We start from the raw sequence: 19,351 nt of genomic DNA on the forward strand, positions 1-19,351 counted from the left end.
AAAACGAAGGGACCACGCGGAGACAAGGATGCCGCTGTGAGACCCGTGCGAGGGATAGAGATGGGCCGCTCGACGAAAGAGCCGGGAAATAATAGCAGGGCGGGGAAGTGACCGGCATAATGGCACCACGGTAGCAATTTAACAGAGTATCGATTAGGGAGGTTTTGGGCTTCATTTTGTTGCATGTCCTGCTACAGTCTGACGAGCGCTGCAGCCGAACGTTGCCCTGCTTTCTCTCAATGTCCCCCGAGGCCTAAAAGAGGAGCAACTCAATCCGCCTTATTCTCAACAAGTTCCGGCAGCACTTTCTCCCCGGGTTTCGACTCCCGCGCGGTAGCCCCCGGCCTGCTCTGTCCCTCAGGCAATGCCAGCGTCAGCGGCGGATCACTCGTGTTGACATCAGTTCCGTAGACAGGCGCGCGCAGATCATCTGGCGCTGTAGGCTTGCCCGTCACAGGGTGGGGGTAGTGGAAGGGCACGACACGAGTGTCGGGCCAGAGCATCTTCTGCTCGAAGATCTCATCCGGACCCAAGGGGTCTTCCGGGTAGGTGACAGTCGGCCACGGGATGTAGTTCTTCTTCGTATGACTCCAGCCCTTCTCAAACTCTGCGTGCCAAAAGGGGAAGTAGCGGTAGCGGAAGAGCTTCCACGCGCCGTTCTCCTTGATGTACTCGTTCTCGTACAGCCCACCCTCCCACCACTGCCGATGGCCACGTGGGTAGTACTCCTCAATGCTTTGGTGGGTGCCGGCCTGCATGAGGGCGCGCATGCGGCACCAAGCGTGGGTACCCGACTCGTCGACGTCGACAATATCCTGCATCATGATGTGGTCCAACAGCCAGCCGTATACGGGCCCGTTCCGCCCCTTCACAAAGGTATTTTGGAAGCGGCCTTGGTAGAGGCGCTTGATCCCTTCTTTGCCGCGGTACCGTGACCCAAGGAATTCAACGTAGGCGTCAGGGTGGTCCGAAAACATGTCGACGACCTGCAATGGCGATGTTAGCCATGTTGCGGTTGTTAGCCTCGATGGGGGCGGCGGGGCACGTACTTCATTGTACAGGCACTTGTCCAAATAGTAGCCATACTTGTGGTGCGTCTTGCGAACCTCGGCTTCATCTACAGGCGCCCTGTTAGAGAACTGGGGACCCAAATCCCAAGGGCAACCTGCCTGACACCCGTGCGAGTTCCTTCTGGAGGACCTGCACCTGCTTCTTCAGTTCGGCGAATTCCTGCTCCATCGTGTTGGCAAGGGGATTGGTGATCCGGTGTGTCTGAACTGCTTCGAAATGCGGGCTCAATGGTATTGGAATGTGATGGCGGCAAGTCGGAGTCGTCGAATGCTACCTCGGTGTGGGGAGGAGAGGAATGAAGTACTGTGCGAGGTATCATGGCGGGCGACGTCACCCGCCCATAGTCGAAACCGGGAAGTATACCCAGCGACCAGGCGGGGTGGTGGTGCATTGTTCCGTCGGCAAATCGTCTAAAGCTCGTTTACGCGTGGTCGGAGAAGTCGGGTGGTTTGTCGTGTTATTCGGGTCGCTGGTGCGGAGTAAGTCCCGGAAAAGGTTCTGCGCCTGCTTCCCATTGTTCGCAACGGGCAAACAGCGACACCGGAAGCCGGGTGCCCTTTAGTTGCCTGCCGCTTCTCCTCTCCTCGATGTCGAATGCGTGCCGCGCGTTTCTTTTGCCAGCTCGTAAACCGGACCACATGTGCGCGGTGGGGGTTGAGTCCATCGATTTTCGGGGTTTTCAAGTCATGGATTTGTTGTTGAACGAGTCGGTCGTGCCTTTTGTTAGTTAGATGACTTCGGTTGGTCCCGACGATGTCCGCATGCATTCGCAGGGTCCTGATTGCTGCTGCGCCGCTGCGGCGTTCTCTTCCCGAACACGGCGGTCAAGGGTTTTCATCATTGACGTTGGCTCTCGGTCACGGTCCCCAGTGACAGGATAGATGATCGGCATTGTAGATGGAGAATAATCGATGCTGTTGCAGCCATGGCAAGTCCAATGCGGGGTCCCAGAAGATCGAGATCGCCAAGTCCAAGACCCTTTTGAGGGCCCCGAAGGTTTCCGCTCCTTCCTCAGGGACACGAAACGGCCCGCCAAGAGACCGTCGGCCCTCGTTAGCCACTCCCAACCTGGCAAGTCAGACTGTGGGGCAAAAGAACAATGCTCCGAAGCTGGGAGAACAATAGGATGCACGTCAAGGGCACAAGTCGCCATCGGCCAATTACTTGTCAGTCCGCTTGATTCCGCACAATCCAACAACACAGAGCCCGCTTCATGCGCTGCCTGGCTGGCGCCACTCGAGCCAGCTTTCCGCAGACCATCGCGTTGTTAGATTGCTGTGGAAAAAAAAACATTATCAAAATTAGGTACCTAAGTTTTAGGCTAACCTGACTCGCAGGGGATCCGTTTGTCGTCGATATCTGACTGCAACCTTGAACTTTGTGGACGGCAGATCGATTCGAAACCAAAGAGCGAAACGGTGGACGGAACCAGTACCCGGAAAACAGGGGGAGGACGGTGCGGGGCGCTGTGGGCCAGAGAGCAGAAAGGGTGGAGAGTCGAGCATTAAAAGTGGTTATGGTCATGGAAATAAGATGGTAACTGGTCATGACCGGAGGGAGTTGCCTGGAAGCAGGGGTCGGAGATCTCTCCGAAACCCGGGGAAAAGCAAGCAATGAACAGCAGGGTTCACCGGATGCAGCCCGAGGAGGACTACTCGCGAGTCGCGACCCAACGAGTCACAATGCACGGGCGCCTGCCACAATTCTAAGCTTCTAGCCGCAGCCCTCTATCTTCGGGGGCTTAACGGTGAGGCTTGCTTGGGATAAGCCAAGGCCAGGCTATTCAAATTCTCCCCCCTCCCCCGTCGTCCTTCTTCCATTCTCGAGACCCTCCAGCCCAACCTAACCCAACCCAACCTAAGCGCTAACCAACCTGAACTCTGCCTGTCCCTGCGCGGTGGCAGTGAACCGAGTAAATCCCCCGGCTTTTCGTCTCCCCTCACTGGCATCCGGCCCCGCCCCCGGCGCCCCCCCATGCAGACAGACACGATGACTGCGGTTAGCGGCACAAAGCGGTTTTCGCCGCTACCCCCACGCCACGGTCTGGAGGAGGACCTGGTTCTAACACCGAAGCAGCCTGGCTCGCCGTCCCAGTCCCCGATGAGAGCACACAAACCCGTGCGAAACCGATTATCAAGAAGGGAACAGAGCAAGTATGCGTGTTTCCGATGTCAGAAGAAGAAGACAAAAGTACCCCCCTCTCCACTCCACTCGAACTGTTCAAGCATTTGTGAGGAGCCCTAACAGTATCCAGTGCAACCGCCCACGGTCAAACACACGGTGTGAGGCCTGTATCAAGCGCAATGACGTGTGTGAGTATGATGTGAGGGAGGGCGCTGTCTCGCGCTACGCCCACTTGAAACAGGCGTCCGAGCAACTGGAAAAGGAGAACGGGAATTACAAGGGTTTCCTCGCCAACATTTTCTCCCGTCCTGACTGTGAAAAACTTGAGATCTTTCGGAAACTGGGCACCACCGAAAATCCACTTTCGACTCTGGAGGATGTTAACACGGCCGACGGTCTACATAGCCCCGATGTGGAGGTTGCTAGGATGGATGCGCAGGCCCTGCAGGAAAGCGCCCTCAAGTTGCCAGCACAACCCTGGACGACGGTTGCCGGGGATGGCCTGGTCTCACACCTGATCACGGATTTCTTCGACCGAGATGAGGGGGCACCCTTTGCGAACGCCATCTCACTCGTAGACCCGGAGCTCTTTGTGAGAGACATGTCACTCGGAGATGCCACACACAGCGAGTTTTGCTCTCCGTTTCTTGTTAATACGATCTGCGGCCTGCGCTCCGTAAGTCATTCCCCGGCCTCTACTTGATGTCCTCGCTAATCCCGCCGTGGGCACTGTTGTAGTTGTTCTCTGATAAAATCAGGCGTGCAAATCAGGCCACGGGCACAAATCTAACCAAGTTATTCGTAGCCCAGGCCAGACAGCACTTTGATGTCGAGGCCGATAAACGCTGCCTCAAGACAGTCCAAGCCCTCTATCTATTCTTCTTGTTGACATGCCATCTCACCACCGACAGAGCGGGTTCCATGTACCGCTTAGCAGCCTTGGAACTGCTCGGGAAACTGGAGGTGGAAAAGGTGTTGACTAAACCCGGGGGTAAGAGTCGTGTGGATGACGAAAAACGCCGCGCTATGTACAGGACGTATTGGGGCATCTTCAACTTTGAGTGGTACGCCAAGTTTCATGTTTTCTTTTCCCAACCGTTTTCATCCACGAATCCTAACAACTACAAGCATCCTTTGCCACACGTACCTCAAACCCCCACCCCTCACTCTTCTGCCACCGGCTTGTCTCCCCGACAGTACAGGCGCCGCCATGAACATCTTTGGCGCGCCCGTTGGCCTGGATCAGCCCCCGGTTGTGAGCCGGATATCAGCCCTGCAATACCGCGTCGTGGTCTACAACACCAATCCCCGGGCGCCGGCGGGGGACGAGATGGACATGCGGGTCAGACAAGACTTTGGGGAGAGCGCAAGTGAGTTGTTCCGGACCGAAGGGGAGGGCCAACGAAGTGGTACGTCAGCAGCGACGGAGGTTACGAGGGAGATGCACCGAATGGCATGAGGCGAGCGGAGCGGGGTAAGGACACCAAGCGGGGAACGGTTGGTTGAGATGTGTGGACACACTTCCGGGGCGGGAGCACCGACTTTGATTGGAGCAGGATGCGAGTCAGATGGATTGAAGAGGGATGGCAGCGCCGTCAGACTGGGAAAGTCGACTCTTCTTTTTGTTTAGTTAAGAACGCAGTGGGTGTTTTCTGTTATTGTTCGAGTTACCTATCCGTTGGGCAACGGTGCTTTTGGAAGCATCAGCAACATCGACAGCGACAGCGACATTTGGCAATAGGATATTGTTCCGGAGTGGCACGACTTGATTCCGGAGACAGGGATCTGTGCACATCGGTGTGGCTAGGTGAGTCCTAGCGTGTGCTGTTGGTTCGGAGAATCACCCTTTTCGGTGTGTAACCGCTCCGTCGGGTTCGGGAGAACAAGGCAACTTGCTTTAGTCACAGTGCGTGTCGATGTCGACGAGATGCTAATCTTTTTTGTGCAGGGGCATAGTGGTCACGATGGACCAATCCTCTTCCTCTACGCGTTCGGCCGAACGGACAGTGCAAACAACTACGGGAGGAGTTTCACATCAGCTACCAGATGGGTGTCTGTGTTCTCTTTCGTATCCGAATGGAGCGGGTACGTCGTTCGAGTGGGGATACCGGTCGAATTGTCCTGTGAAACTGAGGGAGCATCCTCTGTTCCGCTTTGAGTTTGGCATTGGATACGACATGGACTGCCATTTTGCGGGTGTGGTGAATTACGGAGTAGTCAGGTTTCTTGATCGCAAGGTACGTCATGAGTTTGTCGGACTCCTTGTCGTGTGGTAGACACTGACCAGGAACTTGTACAGTAGCAGGATGGAGAGACATTTGATCTGCACGTTGTTTCGGGAGAAATGGATATGGTAATGGAACGTCGAGCTAGCAACACCGAGATTCATGCATCGTCGTGCCAAGGTTGAATGCGTTATGGGTAATGCCAAGGTTGAATAATGCGAATGGTGACAACGTAAACAAGAGTGATGAGGGACGACGACAGATTCCATGATCATAGAGACGAGCATTTATTATTGCGTAAGGTTCTCAACGCCCAGGATTAGTGCACATGCTCAGACTATGGGAAACACCAGCAGATGACTATCACGAGCTCCCAACGAACACCTACCCAGGAAGTCAACACTACCCCTTAGCTTTTCTATTCCGAAGAACCGGGGTACGGGGCGGAGCCCTGTGCGAGCAACGCGAGCCTACATCACCCCTCATACAACACCACGTTAGTTTACCTACGTTGAGACATCCTACCCGAACAACAAAGAAAAGATGTCGAATCCACATAACATTTACGATGACAACCGCACTGGGGCGGCCCAAGCGAGTTTACGAGCGAAGGGGTCGGAGGGACGACGACTGAGCGACCGGAGGGAGATTTGTGGAGCAACCGTCACGGAGTGGCCAATAACAGCGTGGGGACAGAAAACCTTAATTTTGGTTTTCGTGAGGGTTAATGCGGGAGAATTAACTATGGCACTCAGGGTTAAAGGAGGCGGCGCACAGTTATAATTTGTATAAGCCGCCTTGCCCCAGTGCCCCAGGGCATTTTGGGGTGAGCGCATGTGACCGAGGCACGAGGGAAGTGTTCTGATTGGATGCACGACCAGAGGGAGTTGTTGTGAGGGACGAATAACAGCAGTCCAAAAGTGGGAGGCGACCCACTTCGGCAAGGGACGCAGCATAACCAGAGGTTTTTCGAACGGGTGAGAAACTTTTCCTTTTTCTAAACTAAGAGCGAAGCGGGTTCACATAACGACAACATGATTGTGGACGACGAGGTTGCGGATGCAATGAAGACGGAGGTGTTTGGTGATGAGTGGGCGAAACACGAGAAGAGCACGGAAACGGGCAAGTTTCAGGTGCAAGGAAGGCATTTCTTTGTGACATACAACAACAGTCGGGTGACTGATGCTGAGAAGTTTTACGAGTACTTGCAGCGCAGTATTCGGCCACGGATGTGCTACATAGGAGATGGGCAAACAGCAGGCGTGCGGTTTTACGGTGCACGAGAGTTGCATGCGACGGGGGAGCCACACTACCATGTGTTGATGGCTTTCGAGAAAAGAGTGCATTGGCGCGATGCACGGGCCAAGTTGGCCGTGATGATTGATGTCGAGGTGGATGGCAAGACAGTTCAGGAGGTGGATACCGAATCGATTCGGGTGAAGACGCCGAAGAAGACGGAAAGTCTTAGTTGGTTTTTGGATTGCTGCCATGCATATATTTGCAAGGAGGGGAACGACCATGTCTTTGGAGAGTGGATCGAGTCCAAGATTGAGGTCAATGCTAGGAAGCAAGACAAGTTGTTGCGACAGTTGGTGGAGGAACCGTATCGGGACGAGTGTGTGAAGTTGCTGCAGCAGTATTTCCCGAAGGATTTCATCTTCCGGTACCCTCGGGGTTGGTTAGCTACGAAGAAGAACCAGCGCGCAGGGGAATATATTCCCAAGTTCAAGAGGAATAGCTGGCGTATACCCGCTGCATTGCGGGATTGGTTTCAAGCAAACGTTGTTGGTCCGGTCGAGGGTAGACCGAAGGCTTTGTTACTTGTTGGACCACCGAGAACAGGGAAGACGCAGTGGGCGTTGTCCTTTGGCAGACCCATGACCATGACGAATGGATGGAGTATGGATGCGATTCGGGAGGAATGTTCCCATGCGGTGTTGAACGACATTAACGTTGATCAGTTTCCGTATTGGCGAGAGTTTCTTGGGTGTCACGAGGAGTTTGTTGTAACGGGCAAATGGTTTCCTCAAAGGACAATTCAGTTTGGTAGGCCGACGGTCTGGACTTGCAATGAGGATAATGATCCTCGCAAAGTGAAGCAGGTTCGAGAGTATCTAGAGGAAGCAGGTGTTACCATAGTTCGCATCCGTAGACCTTTGTTTCGCATGAGGAATTGATTTAGTTGTTCTCCCTAGCTCTTCTTTTCCAATCCGACCGGGGTTTGGGGCGGAGCCCCGAGTGAGCGTAGCGAACCATCATCACACCTCATACGACAGCACTAAACATTGCACAATGACAACAGGCACTGGGGCGGCCCAAGCGAGTTTACGAGCGAAGGGGTCGGAGGGACGACGACTGATTGAGTGGAGCGAGATGGTGTTGGGACCAATCACGTCCTGGGGACGAAAACCTTAATTTTGGGAATCCGTCAGGGTTAACGCAGGGAAAATTAACGAGGGCACGAGGGTTAAACTAGGCGGCGCTCAACTATAATTTGTATAAGCCGCCCTTCCCCATGGCCCCAGCCAGAAATGGGGAGGCGAGAGAGCCAACGGGAGCGAGGAACGAGCGGGAGTGGAGCGATGTGGATTTGATTGGGTGCACACGAGGGACGAGTGGGGTTGATGAGTTGACGAATCACTGCATCCCATGTGTGGGCGGGGGCCCACCCAAGTGACGGAGGAACTTATCCAGCGGATTTTCGAGCAGGCGAGAAACTTTGAACTTTGTTCTTCTTTAGTATGCGCTGCGCGCAATTAGCGAATTTGGATGAGCGACAACCGTAAGGACAGTCATAAAGCTACTGCAGTACGATCACAACAGATAACGGGAAACGACGAGAGGAGTTCGCATTCCATTCAGGCCATGGCCGATTCGATACAGGTAGCGACGGAGGAGTGTAAGGGACGCGAGACAGAGGGTTCTGGCTCCTTTTCGAGAGTGATGCGAGTGGGGGAGCACAGGGTGTTGGTCTTGTCACCGACGGAGGTGGTACGGATAGCAAATGGGTTGCTGTTGATGGTGGGACAACATTCTAAAAAGACGTTGGGACGGATAACTCTGCAGTTTCCGGGTCTGCAGGTTGCAGCATTGGGTGAACGGGTGAACATCAGCTCGGTGTATACATCGATGTCGTGGGATCACGAGAGCCAGATAACGGGAGATGAGAGGCGCGAATATAACTGCGGACGAGTTCTTCGTTTCGTACTGGGGTACTACTGGGCGTTGGCGCACTTTTCCATGGCATGGGCATCTGTTCAGGTGTTGGATCCTAACATCTTGTTTGCAGAGTGGCAGGGGAACGGCCGACGGTATGCAAGGATGCGTGAGTTCATCAAGGCAGTTCCTGTGGTACAGTGCACGGAGGGTGCTTGGTTAGAGGACGAGACAGTGGTCGCAGAAGGACGAAGGTTGATATCTCAAATGAGTTGTTTAGCATCAGACGGTGCTTGATGCATCAGAGATGCTTTGTGAGCAAGTGAGAGTGGTGTAGGTAGTTGGCAAACGATTCTTTTAAAGCTTCGTATGGACGACGTGATAAGTGACTTCGTATGAGACGACAAGTAGGATCGTCACTTCGTTCCTCACACAGGGCTCCGCCCCGTACCCCGTAGGGATCAGAAAGGAATAAGCTAGGGACAACGTTAAGCACTGCTAACATCAAGCATGGTAACCCTAACCTTAACACCCCAACGACCAACAGTAAACACCACCCAATACCTACCAGGGCACTCAGACTACCACTCCCCAAGAAGTGATCACCTCTCCTTGCTCATTCTATTCCAGTAAGAAGGGGGGTACGGGGGCGCAGCCCCTGTGTATACCGGAACGTAGTGGAGGTTTACTTCATGATACTCATACGTATCCACTGGATGGATACTCATTCGAGCAACCTAATGGTATAAAAGACTTTGTCGTTGCATCATGCTTCCACGCACCAAAGGCGGCTTGAACAAATTATAAAGAAGTCGCCGCCATACATTAGATCCCTGTCCAGTGCATAACCCTAACGGATTTTGCTCACATAACCCTGAGCGATGTCCGAAAATAAGGTTTTGGGCTCACAACCTTATTGGTCGCAGTGCTCCCAACGTCCCACTCTCTCGTTCCACTCAATCAGTCTCGCTCCGCTCAATCAATGCTCCTCCGTCGCATGCTCACTCGTAAACTCGTTCGGCCGCCCCATGGCCGGTCGTATGAGTGCAGTGTATGTGGATTCGTAATGGAATGTGATCACGGTCTGGAGTGATGCAACAGTGTTGCGCAATGAAAGACTGTTTTTAATTAAGTCGCTCGTACTAGTACCAACTAGGTTCGCTACGCTCACACAGGGGCTTCGCCCCCGTACCCCCATTAAGAGAACTGAATAAGGAGAGGGTAGTGTGACTAGTAGAAGCTCTAGTTGGTTGTTGGGTCCTGTTGTTCTGGTTAGGGCTATCAGTGTCTGAGGATGTGGTAGTGTCAGGCTTAGCATCAACTGTTTCCATTGCTATTACCATACTTAGAGTTACTCCCTAGCTTATCCTTTTCTGTTCCAAGGGGGTTTGGGGGTACCACCCGAGTGAGCAACGCGAACCTTGTTGTCGTCTCATACGTCTTCACTTCCACTTCTCAATAGCCATGATTCTTCCTGGCACATAACTGCTAAACTCATCACCCACGTAACGAAAGTCCAATACACATGCCATCTGCATCTCACGAGCCACGGTTGCAAAGTCTAGGCCAAACGATTCCAGAGCAAACCTTTGCGTAAACAAGCTGACCCGTCCGCTCAACCATTCTGCATACTTGTCGACAGAAAGAAGCTCAACTAGTCTCCATCCCTCGACGTCTGTCGCTCCGTAGCGAAACAAATCGTTAATAAAGTCTCCCGACTGGAACAGACCAGGTTCCCCGGAACACTCTACTCGAGTGTGCATCAGGATGACTACGCAATCCTCATCGTCCCGACCTTCAGCTCAATGCCCTCGAAACGTCGCTGCCACCAGAGTTGCGTTACGAAACCAACCCCAATCGGCAAACAACCCAAATAAAGTACGCATCAACCCCTCCTTTTCCTACGAAGACCCTTCCACTAACCCACTTCCCCCCTCTCACAGAATCCACCTCAACATGGTGGCCTACAACATCCTCCGCCCCCTCCCCTCCACCACCCCCATCACCCTCCCAACCACCAGCACCTCCTCCACCACCCCAACCACCCCACCAACCACCACAACCGCCAAATCGCTCCTCCTCGCCCTCTCCGCGCACGACATCCACCTCATGCACAGCTACCTGACCCAACGCGCCGCCCTCAAATACACCCCCGCGCTCGTCATCCCCTTGTGGAGCGCGGTCTTCACCCTCGTCCCCTTCCTCGCCGACCCCAGCACGCACGACATCTTCGCGCGGGGGTGCGCGCTGCTGGAGGTGTTCGAGCGGGACATGCGCGGGGTGCGGACGTTCCGGCGCGGGATCCTGGCGGTGGCGTGGAAGATTGGGGTGGGGATTCCGGAGGCGGCGGCGGAGGCGTTGGAGGGGTTGGAAGGGGAGGTGCGGGAGGGGGCGGTGGAGTTGCGGGATGTGCCGGTGGATTTTGTGATTGCGGTTCCCGGGGAGGTGTTTTGTAGGGTGATGGGGGAGGAAGAGGGTGGGGAGGGGGTGGTTGCGAGGGCGGTGGGGTTAGATTTGGGGAGGGTGTTGGGTGAGTGGGGGGAGTGGTTGAAGGGGGAGGGGAGGTGAGCGGTGAGTATGCTCTCGAGGTGGGGAGGTAAGACGATGGGGGAGGGAGTAAGGGTGTGAGTGAGGGAGTTGAGTCAGTGATACGGGGCGGGTGTGGTGACAGACTGAGAGTGTGGAAGCACTTGACGAAAAGAGCGGCGAGGGGATGGTTCGGAGTCTTTGATACCCTCTGCTTTTCTGTGTGGAGGGAGTTAGTAATTGTTTTTAGGCGTCCATTTATCTTTGATTGGCCTTGTTAGGTAGGTATGTCATCATGCACCGGATTTGGCGAAGTTTTGGTTCGCGACATCTCCTGTTTGACTGTGGGTGGACGTTCCAGCTCCATGGGGGTTGTCTTCATGTGTGTGGTTTCGACATACGGTCACGAACCAATACCTCCAACCCTTTGTCTGTTCCCTTTTAGTGGCCGCACATGGAGGGCTAGGGAAGACAAAGCAATTGTTCATCGCCTAGCTAATCCTGTTTACCAAACAATAATAGATATGTTCGTACGCACGCTGAGTCCTCTTGTCTCTCATTCCCCCATCCTCTCTCCGGATCCATCACCATCATGTCATTGCCTGACATGGATGAAATATCCGTTTCACCAAACGTTCCAGGCCAGGAATCTTTCATTCCCAACCCCCATCTTCTCGAGTTGGCCGCTACCCGGATCGTCGTAGCTCACTACTTACGCATCCGCTTCTTAAATCTCATGAGAATCATCATGTATAAACCGCTCATTGACACGTTATTAGGCAAAGGATATAGCCCCGAGCGGTTACACGCCGTAAAAAACGCAGTCATTCGCAATGTACGACAGGTTTGAGGCGACTGGGAAGGGATTCAGGGGCTTGGATGGCTTGGATTGTGAAAGCAAGTGGGTTGAATGTCATGAAAAGGCAATGTCAGAATTTGACAAGGGAGTGAAGTTATTGGAGGCTTTTGAGACCGAGGTCAATAATCTGGCGGTGGAGTGGGAGTGCACGATGGTCTTTCCTTTGCCGAAGGTCAAGGTGGGGGGGCCGTTCCCTGGGATTGAGGATCGAAACGACTACGAAAAGAATGATGCCGGGCAGAGAGACCCAAAGCCACCTTGATTCCCTAATATTGACCGGCCTTACTTGTATTTAGCTCCTTTCCGCACACTGGTACATAGGTACCTATGGGGCAAGGCACTGAGTTGGACCAGGAACGTGCTTCTTGTGCCTGGTCGACCGTCATGCAATCATATTTTCCCACCAATGCTAAGTTATGGGCATAAATCGTTCCCTCATGTGAACACTTTTGGTTTCATTTCAATCCCAAGCATCCCGATACTCTCGCTTTCATTCCCGGGTTCCCAATCTATAGCCCTCCTCTCCGCCACGACTAGTTGTTCGATAGCCCGCCTGGCACCGTGACATGCCAGAAATAGCCGCCCAAGAGGCTGCCAGCTTTAATCAACTTCAAAGTGCCGGCCTCCTCGTTACCTCCCTCCACGTTGCGCTTTTACATCGGCGGCCGAACTTGACCCGATGACGGGGATCGGAGTGGTGCGCCATCTCAGGGGCTACTCCATCCTGAGCAGCCTAATTACACGCTCCTGCGTGCTACCCGGTAAACAAGGTGGAATTTCAACTTTGAGAAACAGCAATGTTCCGCCTTTCAAAACCAGCTTCGCCACGGGCATCGAGATCGTGGCAATGAGAGCCCTTGGCGTCTGGATCACGCCCTCGCTCCCTGACTCCTCTTCGGCAACGCGCCCTGGTTTCCCGTTCATGGCCAACCAAAACACCATCGTCATGGAATGGCTTTGCTCGGATAGCGGTTACAGCGGGATACGAAGCCGACCTTGAGGCCGCCAGCGCTGGAGGAAGGACCCGCGGGCGGGAAGGGTCGGGTCAAGCGATGCTTGGAGGGTGGATCGAAAATGGGGCTGTTTCACACATGAGAATGGGGTGCTCGGTTCGACGGCCCGGCTATTCGTCCTGCAAACCACGCATGGCAATCAACAGCACCTCCATCAGGCCCCATACGCTCGGCGGGTGTAGCGGCATGTCAGCCTTTGGGGGATGGTCATGCAGCCCACGCCAACACCGTCCACGGCTGACCCCGGCTGGCCCCGGCATCACCTCGTACAGATTTACGAAGACACTCTGATTCCTCTGAAAATGATGGCAATAATATGACGAGAAGGGACGAAACTAATACTTACTTACGCTGTTGCGGTGAACATAACTGTGTCAAGATACAAACACAAAGGCGCAGCCAAGCTTTCGGCAGTGCCCGTTCTGTGACATCGGAGAATTTCCGACGTTACCTACACCAGCTGTTCATCAGCTCCCAGGTTTGTTTGCAGGCGGCAACGTGCCGAGGGGGTGAGCTGAGCCCGGCTGTGGGTCGTTTTGACGCCTAATGTCTCGTTTTCGTCGTTCCAGGCTCTCGGTCAAAGAAGAGGCCCCCGTATGGCGGCAATCGTTCCTGTCGGGCACCCTAACTTCGACTCAACGTTGTACCCACGCCCATTTTCCTCACTCGGCGACATCTTTAGCACCGGGGGTATCTCGGCCTAGGGGGGAGGACGCCACCCAATAAGGGGAGCTCGTGGCTCCCTTTAGGCTCACAGCCGCGAGTCTGGGGAAGTCTGGGGAAGCGGCAGGACCGCAGAGAGGCAACTACCGCGAATGATAGGCAACGCATATGTAAGATCCCAAACGACCTGCGTGCTTTACACCACAAAGAGAGTCGGCAGTCAAGATTTTGCGGAATCTCCCGGCTAGCACCCAAACAACACCCATGCTCGCCCGACTATGGCCTCAAATCATGCCATCCAGGGGCTAACTCGCCGAGAACGCCAACCTCCTCTCCACTTTTACCCCCGCTTCCTGGTTTACAGGGCCGATAAGCTTTTTCTTCGAGTCTGGTCAGGGTGGGATGAGTGGTGATCGCATTTCTTTCTAGAACACGACACCATCCGGGCACATATCCATATCGAGACGCAGCCGAAAGGGTGTGCCCAACAACGGCCTAATTTGCGGTCTCTTCTCTCCTTTACTCCGGTTCTCTCGCCATCGCGATGCGTTACGAAGTTTGGGATTGAGAAGTAAACCCCACGCATTCTGGGGATACCCCTCTGTGTGGGAGGGTGGCGATGTTGTCGACAACTGGTATCGCGCGTGGTCTCATCTAGCGCGGTGCGCCGGCTGAGGATTCCTCTCGCCCGAGTCATTCATATAGTCTTTTGCTTTGCCCAGCGCGCAGCAGATTCCGCTAAAAAATCTGTCTCCGGATCCTCGCACGTGTTGCCGCGCGGATGTGCAGAGTCCGCCGTAGAATCCGGGGTTAATTTGGCTAATCGGGGCTTAATGCCCGGGGGGGTCTCGACACAGGCACCCCCCTGTTTTCCCTCACCACCCCTCCCCCCCTGGTCAAACACCGCCCTGAGCACCGCCGAAGCACGCTCCTGCACATGTGACATCAGCGCAGGCTCTCCTCCAACGGGGGCGGCATGAGAAAGGAACAATCTCGGCTGAAATATCGTCCTTGTATCCTAATTGGGACCACGGCCATGTCACACAAGTACCCCAGAGGCGGCATTTGCCCGAACGGCCCTGGGTTCCCCACGGAGAACCACGGCATATCTGTTTACGGCGAGAATTCGGGATGCTGGGTCATGCTATGCCAGGGCAGCCCATCTGGGCTGCGCTATTCGTGCCTTGGCAGAAGCCGGTACATGTCATTTTGACGGTTTCTGTTTAGAGTCACCATGAAGACCCGCCGGGAGGGTAGCTAGCGTGTGTGGTTTAAACATGTGGACACCGCCTCGTGAAATCGTGTTCCTGGATGACTACTTAGGTAGTATCAATACCCAGATCTGGCCGTCCAACGGAGTTCGACTTTCCTCTCCGTCTTGGCCACAGCTCGCCATCGGGTCGTTGGAACCGACGTTGCGGCTCTGGGCCAGGGAACGCGTGGGTTTTCCAGGGCGAAGCGCACACACTCCTTCACTGCCAACAATCCTTCTCCGCCGGCGTGCCGTCATTGCCTCCTGCTCCGGGCCACCGTTCCTGGCGGATCACCCTTCCGGTCGTTTCAAGATTCCCCAGCTTCCCAACTTGCGTTAAAGCTCAGGGCTCCGGCAAGATTTCCGACCTGTTGCCTCGTTCCAGACTACAGCCGCTCAGCCTTAATATTCCTCTCTCACCTTCCCCCATTCACCCTCACCCTCACCCAAGGGGCGCCGTCACCATGTCTGCCGACGCGAAGTGGTCCCATCACGAACAGGCCCTGCCGGAGGGGACCACTGTTTCGTCAATGGCGTTGGATGACGCCGAGAAGGGCATCTACGACAACTCGGCGGCGTTACCGGTGATTGCCTCGCCACCGGTGGCTTACATCGATGAGAAGAAGGTGTTAGAGACAGTCTCAACGACCGATGGCACGGTAACACCACCGAGCCCGCCGCCGGCACCTGCCAAGAAACCCGCAAAGCCAAAGCCCAGCCGGTGGATCTTATTCCAGCTCTGGTTCAACACATATCGCAAGTTCTTCACCTTCGTCACCGTGCTCAACCTCGTCGGTATCGCCCTGGCAGCGGCGGACAAGTGGGATTATGCGAGAGATCACTTGGGTGCGTTGGTGCTCGGCAACCTGCTCATGGCTGTGTTGATGCGCAATGAGCTGTTCTTGCGGTTCTTGTACCTGATCTCGATCTACGGGTTACGAAGTGTATGTTTTCTGCATCTATTCCCACACCTATATAGCACCACTAATAATCTTTGTTCAGTGGGCACCGGTATGCATCAAGATTGGAGTCACGTCCATTCTGCAGCATGTTGGAGGCATCCACTCCGGCTGTGCCCTCTCTGGCGCTGCGTAAGTAAACACACTACCGGGGTGTTGAATTTCAACATTAACAGAGCTCGCAGCTGGCTCATCTACAAGATTGTCGACATCATCCGGTACCGTGCTATGCAGCACAGCTCGGTCATTGCAAGTGGCATCATTACGAACGTCGCTGTCATCATCTCCGTTCTGAGCGCGGTCCCCTGGATTCGCAAGTCAGTACTTCCCCTCACTCGCATCACCTGGGGTACTTTGAGGTTCTAACGACTTCTAGTAACTACCATAACACCTTCGAGAGACACCATCGCTTCATTGGGTGGCTTGGTATCGCGGTATGTACAATGCTTACTAGGGATTGAAGGTTAAGCTGACAGATACCTACCAGGCCACCTGGGTGTTCGTGGTCCTGGGTGACCTCTATGATATCAAGACGGGAGAATGGAGAAGCGACTCGCACTCTTTGTTGAGTGCGCAGGAGTTGTGGTTCGCCGTGTTCATGACGATCTTGTTCGTTACCCTGCCTCATTCACCCCCGTTAGCAGCAAGCACGTTGACTGACACCCCCACAGCGTCCTCATCCCCTGGGTCACTCTCCGCGAAGTCCCCGTCGAGGTCGAGATCGTGAGTCTCCCCTCCCTCGCCACCCCCAACCGTCCCCCCCACATACCAAGCCCAAGCCCAAGCCTAAGTCTCGACCCTCCCCCCCCTTCAAAGCTAACAAGGATGGACGCAATTTAGCCGTCGCCCAAAGTCGCCATCCTCAAGTTCCAGCGCGGGATGCAGCAGGGGCTGCTGGGGCGCATCAGCCGCACGTCCATCATGGAGTACCACGCGTTCGGGATCATCAGCGAGGGCCGAAAGTCCGGCTGCCACTACATGATCTGCGGGGTGCAGGGCGACTTCACCAAGGACCTGGTCGCGGACCCGCCCAAGACGGTGTGGACCAGAGAGCTCAAGTTCGGTACGTTCCGCCCGGCACGCCGTGGGGCGCGCTGCTTTCTTGTCCGGCCTTCCTAAAAGGGACGGGCAAAACGGGAGAGAAAAAAGACTAACACGGCTGCGCTAGCCGGCGTTGGGCACGCCTCGGCCATGTTTAAGCGAGGAATCCGCATCTGCACCGGAACTGGCATCGGTGCGGCCCTGTCCACTTGCATTCAGAGCCCGGATTGGTAAGTGGTTTTTTTCTTTTTGAGATGTTGAAACGCAACTCCGTGGCCTCTCATCTATTCATGGATTCATGGTCTGACAATGGTCTCCCCCCCAGGTTCCTCATCTGGATAGGATCCGACCAAGAAAAGACATTCGGACCGACCATCACCGGTCTCATCTACAACAACATCCCGCCCGAGCGCATGATCCTCTGGGACTCCAAAAAACGAGGGGGACGGCCCGACAGCGTGAAGCTGCTCAAGGAGGTGTGGGACAGTTTCGGCGCCGAGGTCATCTTCATCACGAGCAACATGCAGGGCAACGACGAGATGATGCAAGGTTGCCGCGCAGGTACGTTGTTGCAACTTTTCCAAGCCTTGGCGGGTGTTCTTGGGTGCCCTTGGGCCTTGGTGCCAGTTCTTGCAGGCCGCTAACCTTTCCTGTTCCAGCCGGGTTGCATGCCTTTGGCACCTTGTGGGATTTCTAGCCGGCCCGACATCTCGCCGAGACCAGACGCGCCGGTTTTTAGGGTTTGGGGGGTTTGGAGGACATTTTGACAATTACAACACATTGCATGGGGAGTCAGCATTTATCACTAGAGCTTTTTTTTTATTTTTGTTTTATTTTTTGGGTGTTTGATAAAGTCAAGAGGGAGCGAGCATGGGTCAAATCAGGAGTTGCATGATAGCCACGGGGCTTAGGGGGGAGGCGATGGGTTCATTGTTTTGTTATTCCTACGCCATCCCAAGAACATGCATTGAAGCAACAAATGAAAATTCATCACCAAGGCGGAGTTTTTTCAGGGAGGCGGAGTTTTCCAGGAACGCGTGCACTGCATACGTACTGTAGTAAGCTGATCGCCGCTCCCCCCCGGCTACCTCCGTTTGCCGACTCCGACGGCGACGGACCCCCGCGAAGGACCTTACCCCCGGTATCCACCCGATCCGGTCCGTCCCCGACGGAGCCACCGCGGCAGTCCTCTCCCAGCGGGGACCACGCATACCGCGCGTCATCCCACATCAAAGACGACCACGCTCGAACCATGATGGCGCCCGCACGCACCCAGTCGGGCCGGCCGAGGGCCGCAGTCTGAGCACCCACCGCCCATCATTCCCCCATACCGACCCATCTCCGCGCCCTTGTGTATGCGTGTATTATTATTTTGAGTGCGGGCGGGCGCGCGCGCCAGTCTCGGAGTCAGACCCGACGGGACCTCCCCCCCCAACCCACACGCGGCTAGCGCGACGCTTGTGATGGGATGGATGACATTGTCTGCTTCGGTGAGAAGCGGGCAGCAGGGGAAGGGAGGTGGAATTAGAAAAAAAAAAAAGATTTTAACTCTTTGGCCGGCGGCGGCGGCGGCGGCGGCGCGGGACGATCGAGACCAGACCAGACACGCCAAGGAAGCGCGGAAAGGAACTCCCGTGGCACAAATCCAACCTAACGCGGACGAACCCCCCATGCAGGCGGGAACCCACAAACTGGTTGATCGGGTTGGACTCATCTCATCTTGCTGGAGCCGCAAAACTGGCTCAGCCCCCATCTCCCCCCCTTCCCGTCTCCCGTCTCCCGTCTCCCTGCCGTGCCCAAGAAATTGGTGTGTTTCGAGAAGGCGGTCCTTCCCGTGTGTTTCCTAATCCGTCATGTTCCGCCTCTGGCCCGGGGGGTGGCCCGAAGTTGCCGGTGGGTGAGGGGGATCTGGGCCCTGGTGCGCGCCGCCTGGCTGATGGCCCACAAACCGGGTTACGTGGTGCTTGGCGCTGGTTTGGCGCTGGCGGATGGCAGATGGGGAGGGGGGGTTGGTGGGGGTTTTCAATTGTGGTGGGATTGGGATTGAAGGGCGGAGGGCCAGCACAGTCAGGAAGGAGTTGTTGTGTCATTGGGCACCTTCCTTGCCTCTACACCGTATTATTTTCGGTATTATCTCCGTATTGAAGAGCCCTCCAACCTATTATATACTTTAGGTAGGGGCTTACTTGTCATCGGTGGATCACCTGCACAGTGCTCAGAAACAATGGGCATTTCGTCATCCGAGACCAATTGCTGCCAAGGCCATGCCGAAGTCTCTTGAATGTCTGGCAGTACCTGGCCACCTCATTGTATACAGATTGGCTGCGGATTTCGCAAATGTGTGAGGTTCTATTTATTAGGTAATATAACCCCCTACCTAGGTACCGAGGCAATCTTCATGTTCTTTCGGCATCTATCGATGTCTCCGCGGAATCATCCTGTTGCTAACAGTCCTTTCCATT

General features: G+C 54.9%; 8 protein-coding genes across 8 annotated transcripts; 6 read left to right on the forward strand and 2 right to left on the reverse strand.

The window, feature by feature from the left end:
- Nucleotides 1-128: 128 nt before the first annotated feature.
- On the reverse strand, nucleotides 129-1,583 carry F5144DRAFT_6283 (SnoaL-like domain-containing protein). The gene is made up of 3 exons (XM_066792332.1): nucleotides 1,170-1,583; nucleotides 1,050-1,117; nucleotides 129-986 (listed from the first exon to the last, which is right to left on the reverse strand). Exons 1-3 carry the CDS (start codon nucleotides 1,237-1,239, stop codon nucleotides 270-272), a joined length of 855 nt encoding a protein of 284 aa, XP_066647752.1. The 5' UTR covers nucleotides 1,240-1,583; the 3' UTR covers nucleotides 129-269.
- Nucleotides 1,584-2,812: 1,229 nt separating this feature from the next.
- Nucleotides 2,813-4,874, forward strand: F5144DRAFT_6168 (uncharacterized protein). Its single transcript, XM_066791857.1, has 5 exons — nucleotides 2,813-3,069; nucleotides 3,148-3,261; nucleotides 3,326-3,871; nucleotides 3,934-4,259; nucleotides 4,324-4,874. The coding sequence occupies exons 1-5, from the start codon at nucleotides 3,046-3,048 to the stop codon at nucleotides 4,652-4,654; spliced, it is 1,341 nt and encodes a 446-aa protein (XP_066647753.1). The 5' UTR covers nucleotides 2,813-3,045; the 3' UTR covers nucleotides 4,655-4,874.
- Nucleotides 4,875-6,422: 1,548 nt separating this feature from the next.
- F5144DRAFT_553088 (uncharacterized protein) lies at nucleotides 6,423-7,676 on the forward strand. The gene has a single exon (XM_066787781.1). The coding sequence runs from the start codon at nucleotides 6,455-6,457 to the stop codon at nucleotides 7,595-7,597; it is 1,143 nt and encodes a 380-aa protein (XP_066647754.1). The 5' UTR covers nucleotides 6,423-6,454; the 3' UTR covers nucleotides 7,598-7,676.
- A 291-nt stretch (nucleotides 7,677-7,967) lies between these two features.
- Nucleotides 7,968-8,944, forward strand: F5144DRAFT_553089 (uncharacterized protein). Its single transcript, XM_066787782.1, has one exon. The coding sequence runs from the start codon at nucleotides 8,190-8,192 to the stop codon at nucleotides 8,871-8,873; it is 684 nt and encodes a 227-aa protein (XP_066647755.1). The 5' UTR covers nucleotides 7,968-8,189; the 3' UTR covers nucleotides 8,874-8,944.
- Nucleotides 8,945-10,532: 1,588 nt separating this feature from the next.
- Nucleotides 10,533-11,645, forward strand: F5144DRAFT_634971 (uncharacterized protein; the record flags this gene model as incomplete). Its single annotated transcript, XM_066792603.1, has 2 exons — nucleotides 10,533-10,955; nucleotides 11,625-11,645. The coding sequence occupies 2 exons, from the start codon at nucleotides 10,533-10,535 to the stop codon at nucleotides 11,643-11,645; spliced, it is 444 nt and encodes a 147-aa protein (XP_066647756.1).
- Nucleotides 11,646-11,935: 290 nt separating this feature from the next.
- On the forward strand, nucleotides 11,936-12,994 carry F5144DRAFT_607626 (uncharacterized protein; the record flags this gene model as incomplete). The annotated part of the gene is made up of 3 exons (XM_066791566.1): nucleotides 11,936-12,139; nucleotides 12,258-12,282; nucleotides 12,732-12,994. 3 exons carry the CDS (start codon nucleotides 11,936-11,938, stop codon nucleotides 12,959-12,961), a joined length of 459 nt encoding a protein of 152 aa, XP_066647757.1. The 3' UTR covers nucleotides 12,962-12,994.
- A 2,359-nt stretch (nucleotides 12,995-15,353) lies between these two features.
- On the forward strand, nucleotides 15,354-17,898 carry F5144DRAFT_634978 (uncharacterized protein; the record flags this gene model as incomplete). Its single annotated transcript, XM_066792604.1, has 10 exons — nucleotides 15,354-15,833; nucleotides 15,892-15,980; nucleotides 16,034-16,165; nucleotides 16,225-16,282; nucleotides 16,336-16,457; nucleotides 16,520-16,571; nucleotides 16,689-16,911; nucleotides 17,017-17,119; nucleotides 17,215-17,450; nucleotides 17,549-17,898. 10 exons carry the CDS (start codon nucleotides 15,354-15,356, stop codon nucleotides 17,584-17,586), a joined length of 1,533 nt encoding a protein of 510 aa, XP_066647758.1. The 3' UTR covers nucleotides 17,587-17,898.
- On the reverse strand, nucleotides 17,797-18,197 carry F5144DRAFT_480247 (uncharacterized protein; the record flags this gene model as incomplete). Its single annotated transcript, XM_066785217.1, has 2 exons — nucleotides 17,797-17,833; nucleotides 17,944-18,197. Coding segments are annotated over 2 exons (291 nt in total), but the record flags the coding sequence as incomplete, so codon positions are not given.
- Between the last annotated feature and the right edge of the window lie 1,154 nt (nucleotides 18,198-19,351).

Source organism: Chaetomium tenue (assembly GCF_020726465.1).
Source record: "Chaetomium tenue strain MPI-SDFR-AT-0079 chromosome Unknown F5144scaffold_1, whole genome shotgun sequence".
NCBI classification, from domain to species: Eukaryota; Fungi; Ascomycota; class Sordariomycetes; order Sordariales; family Chaetomiaceae; genus Chaetomium; species Chaetomium tenue.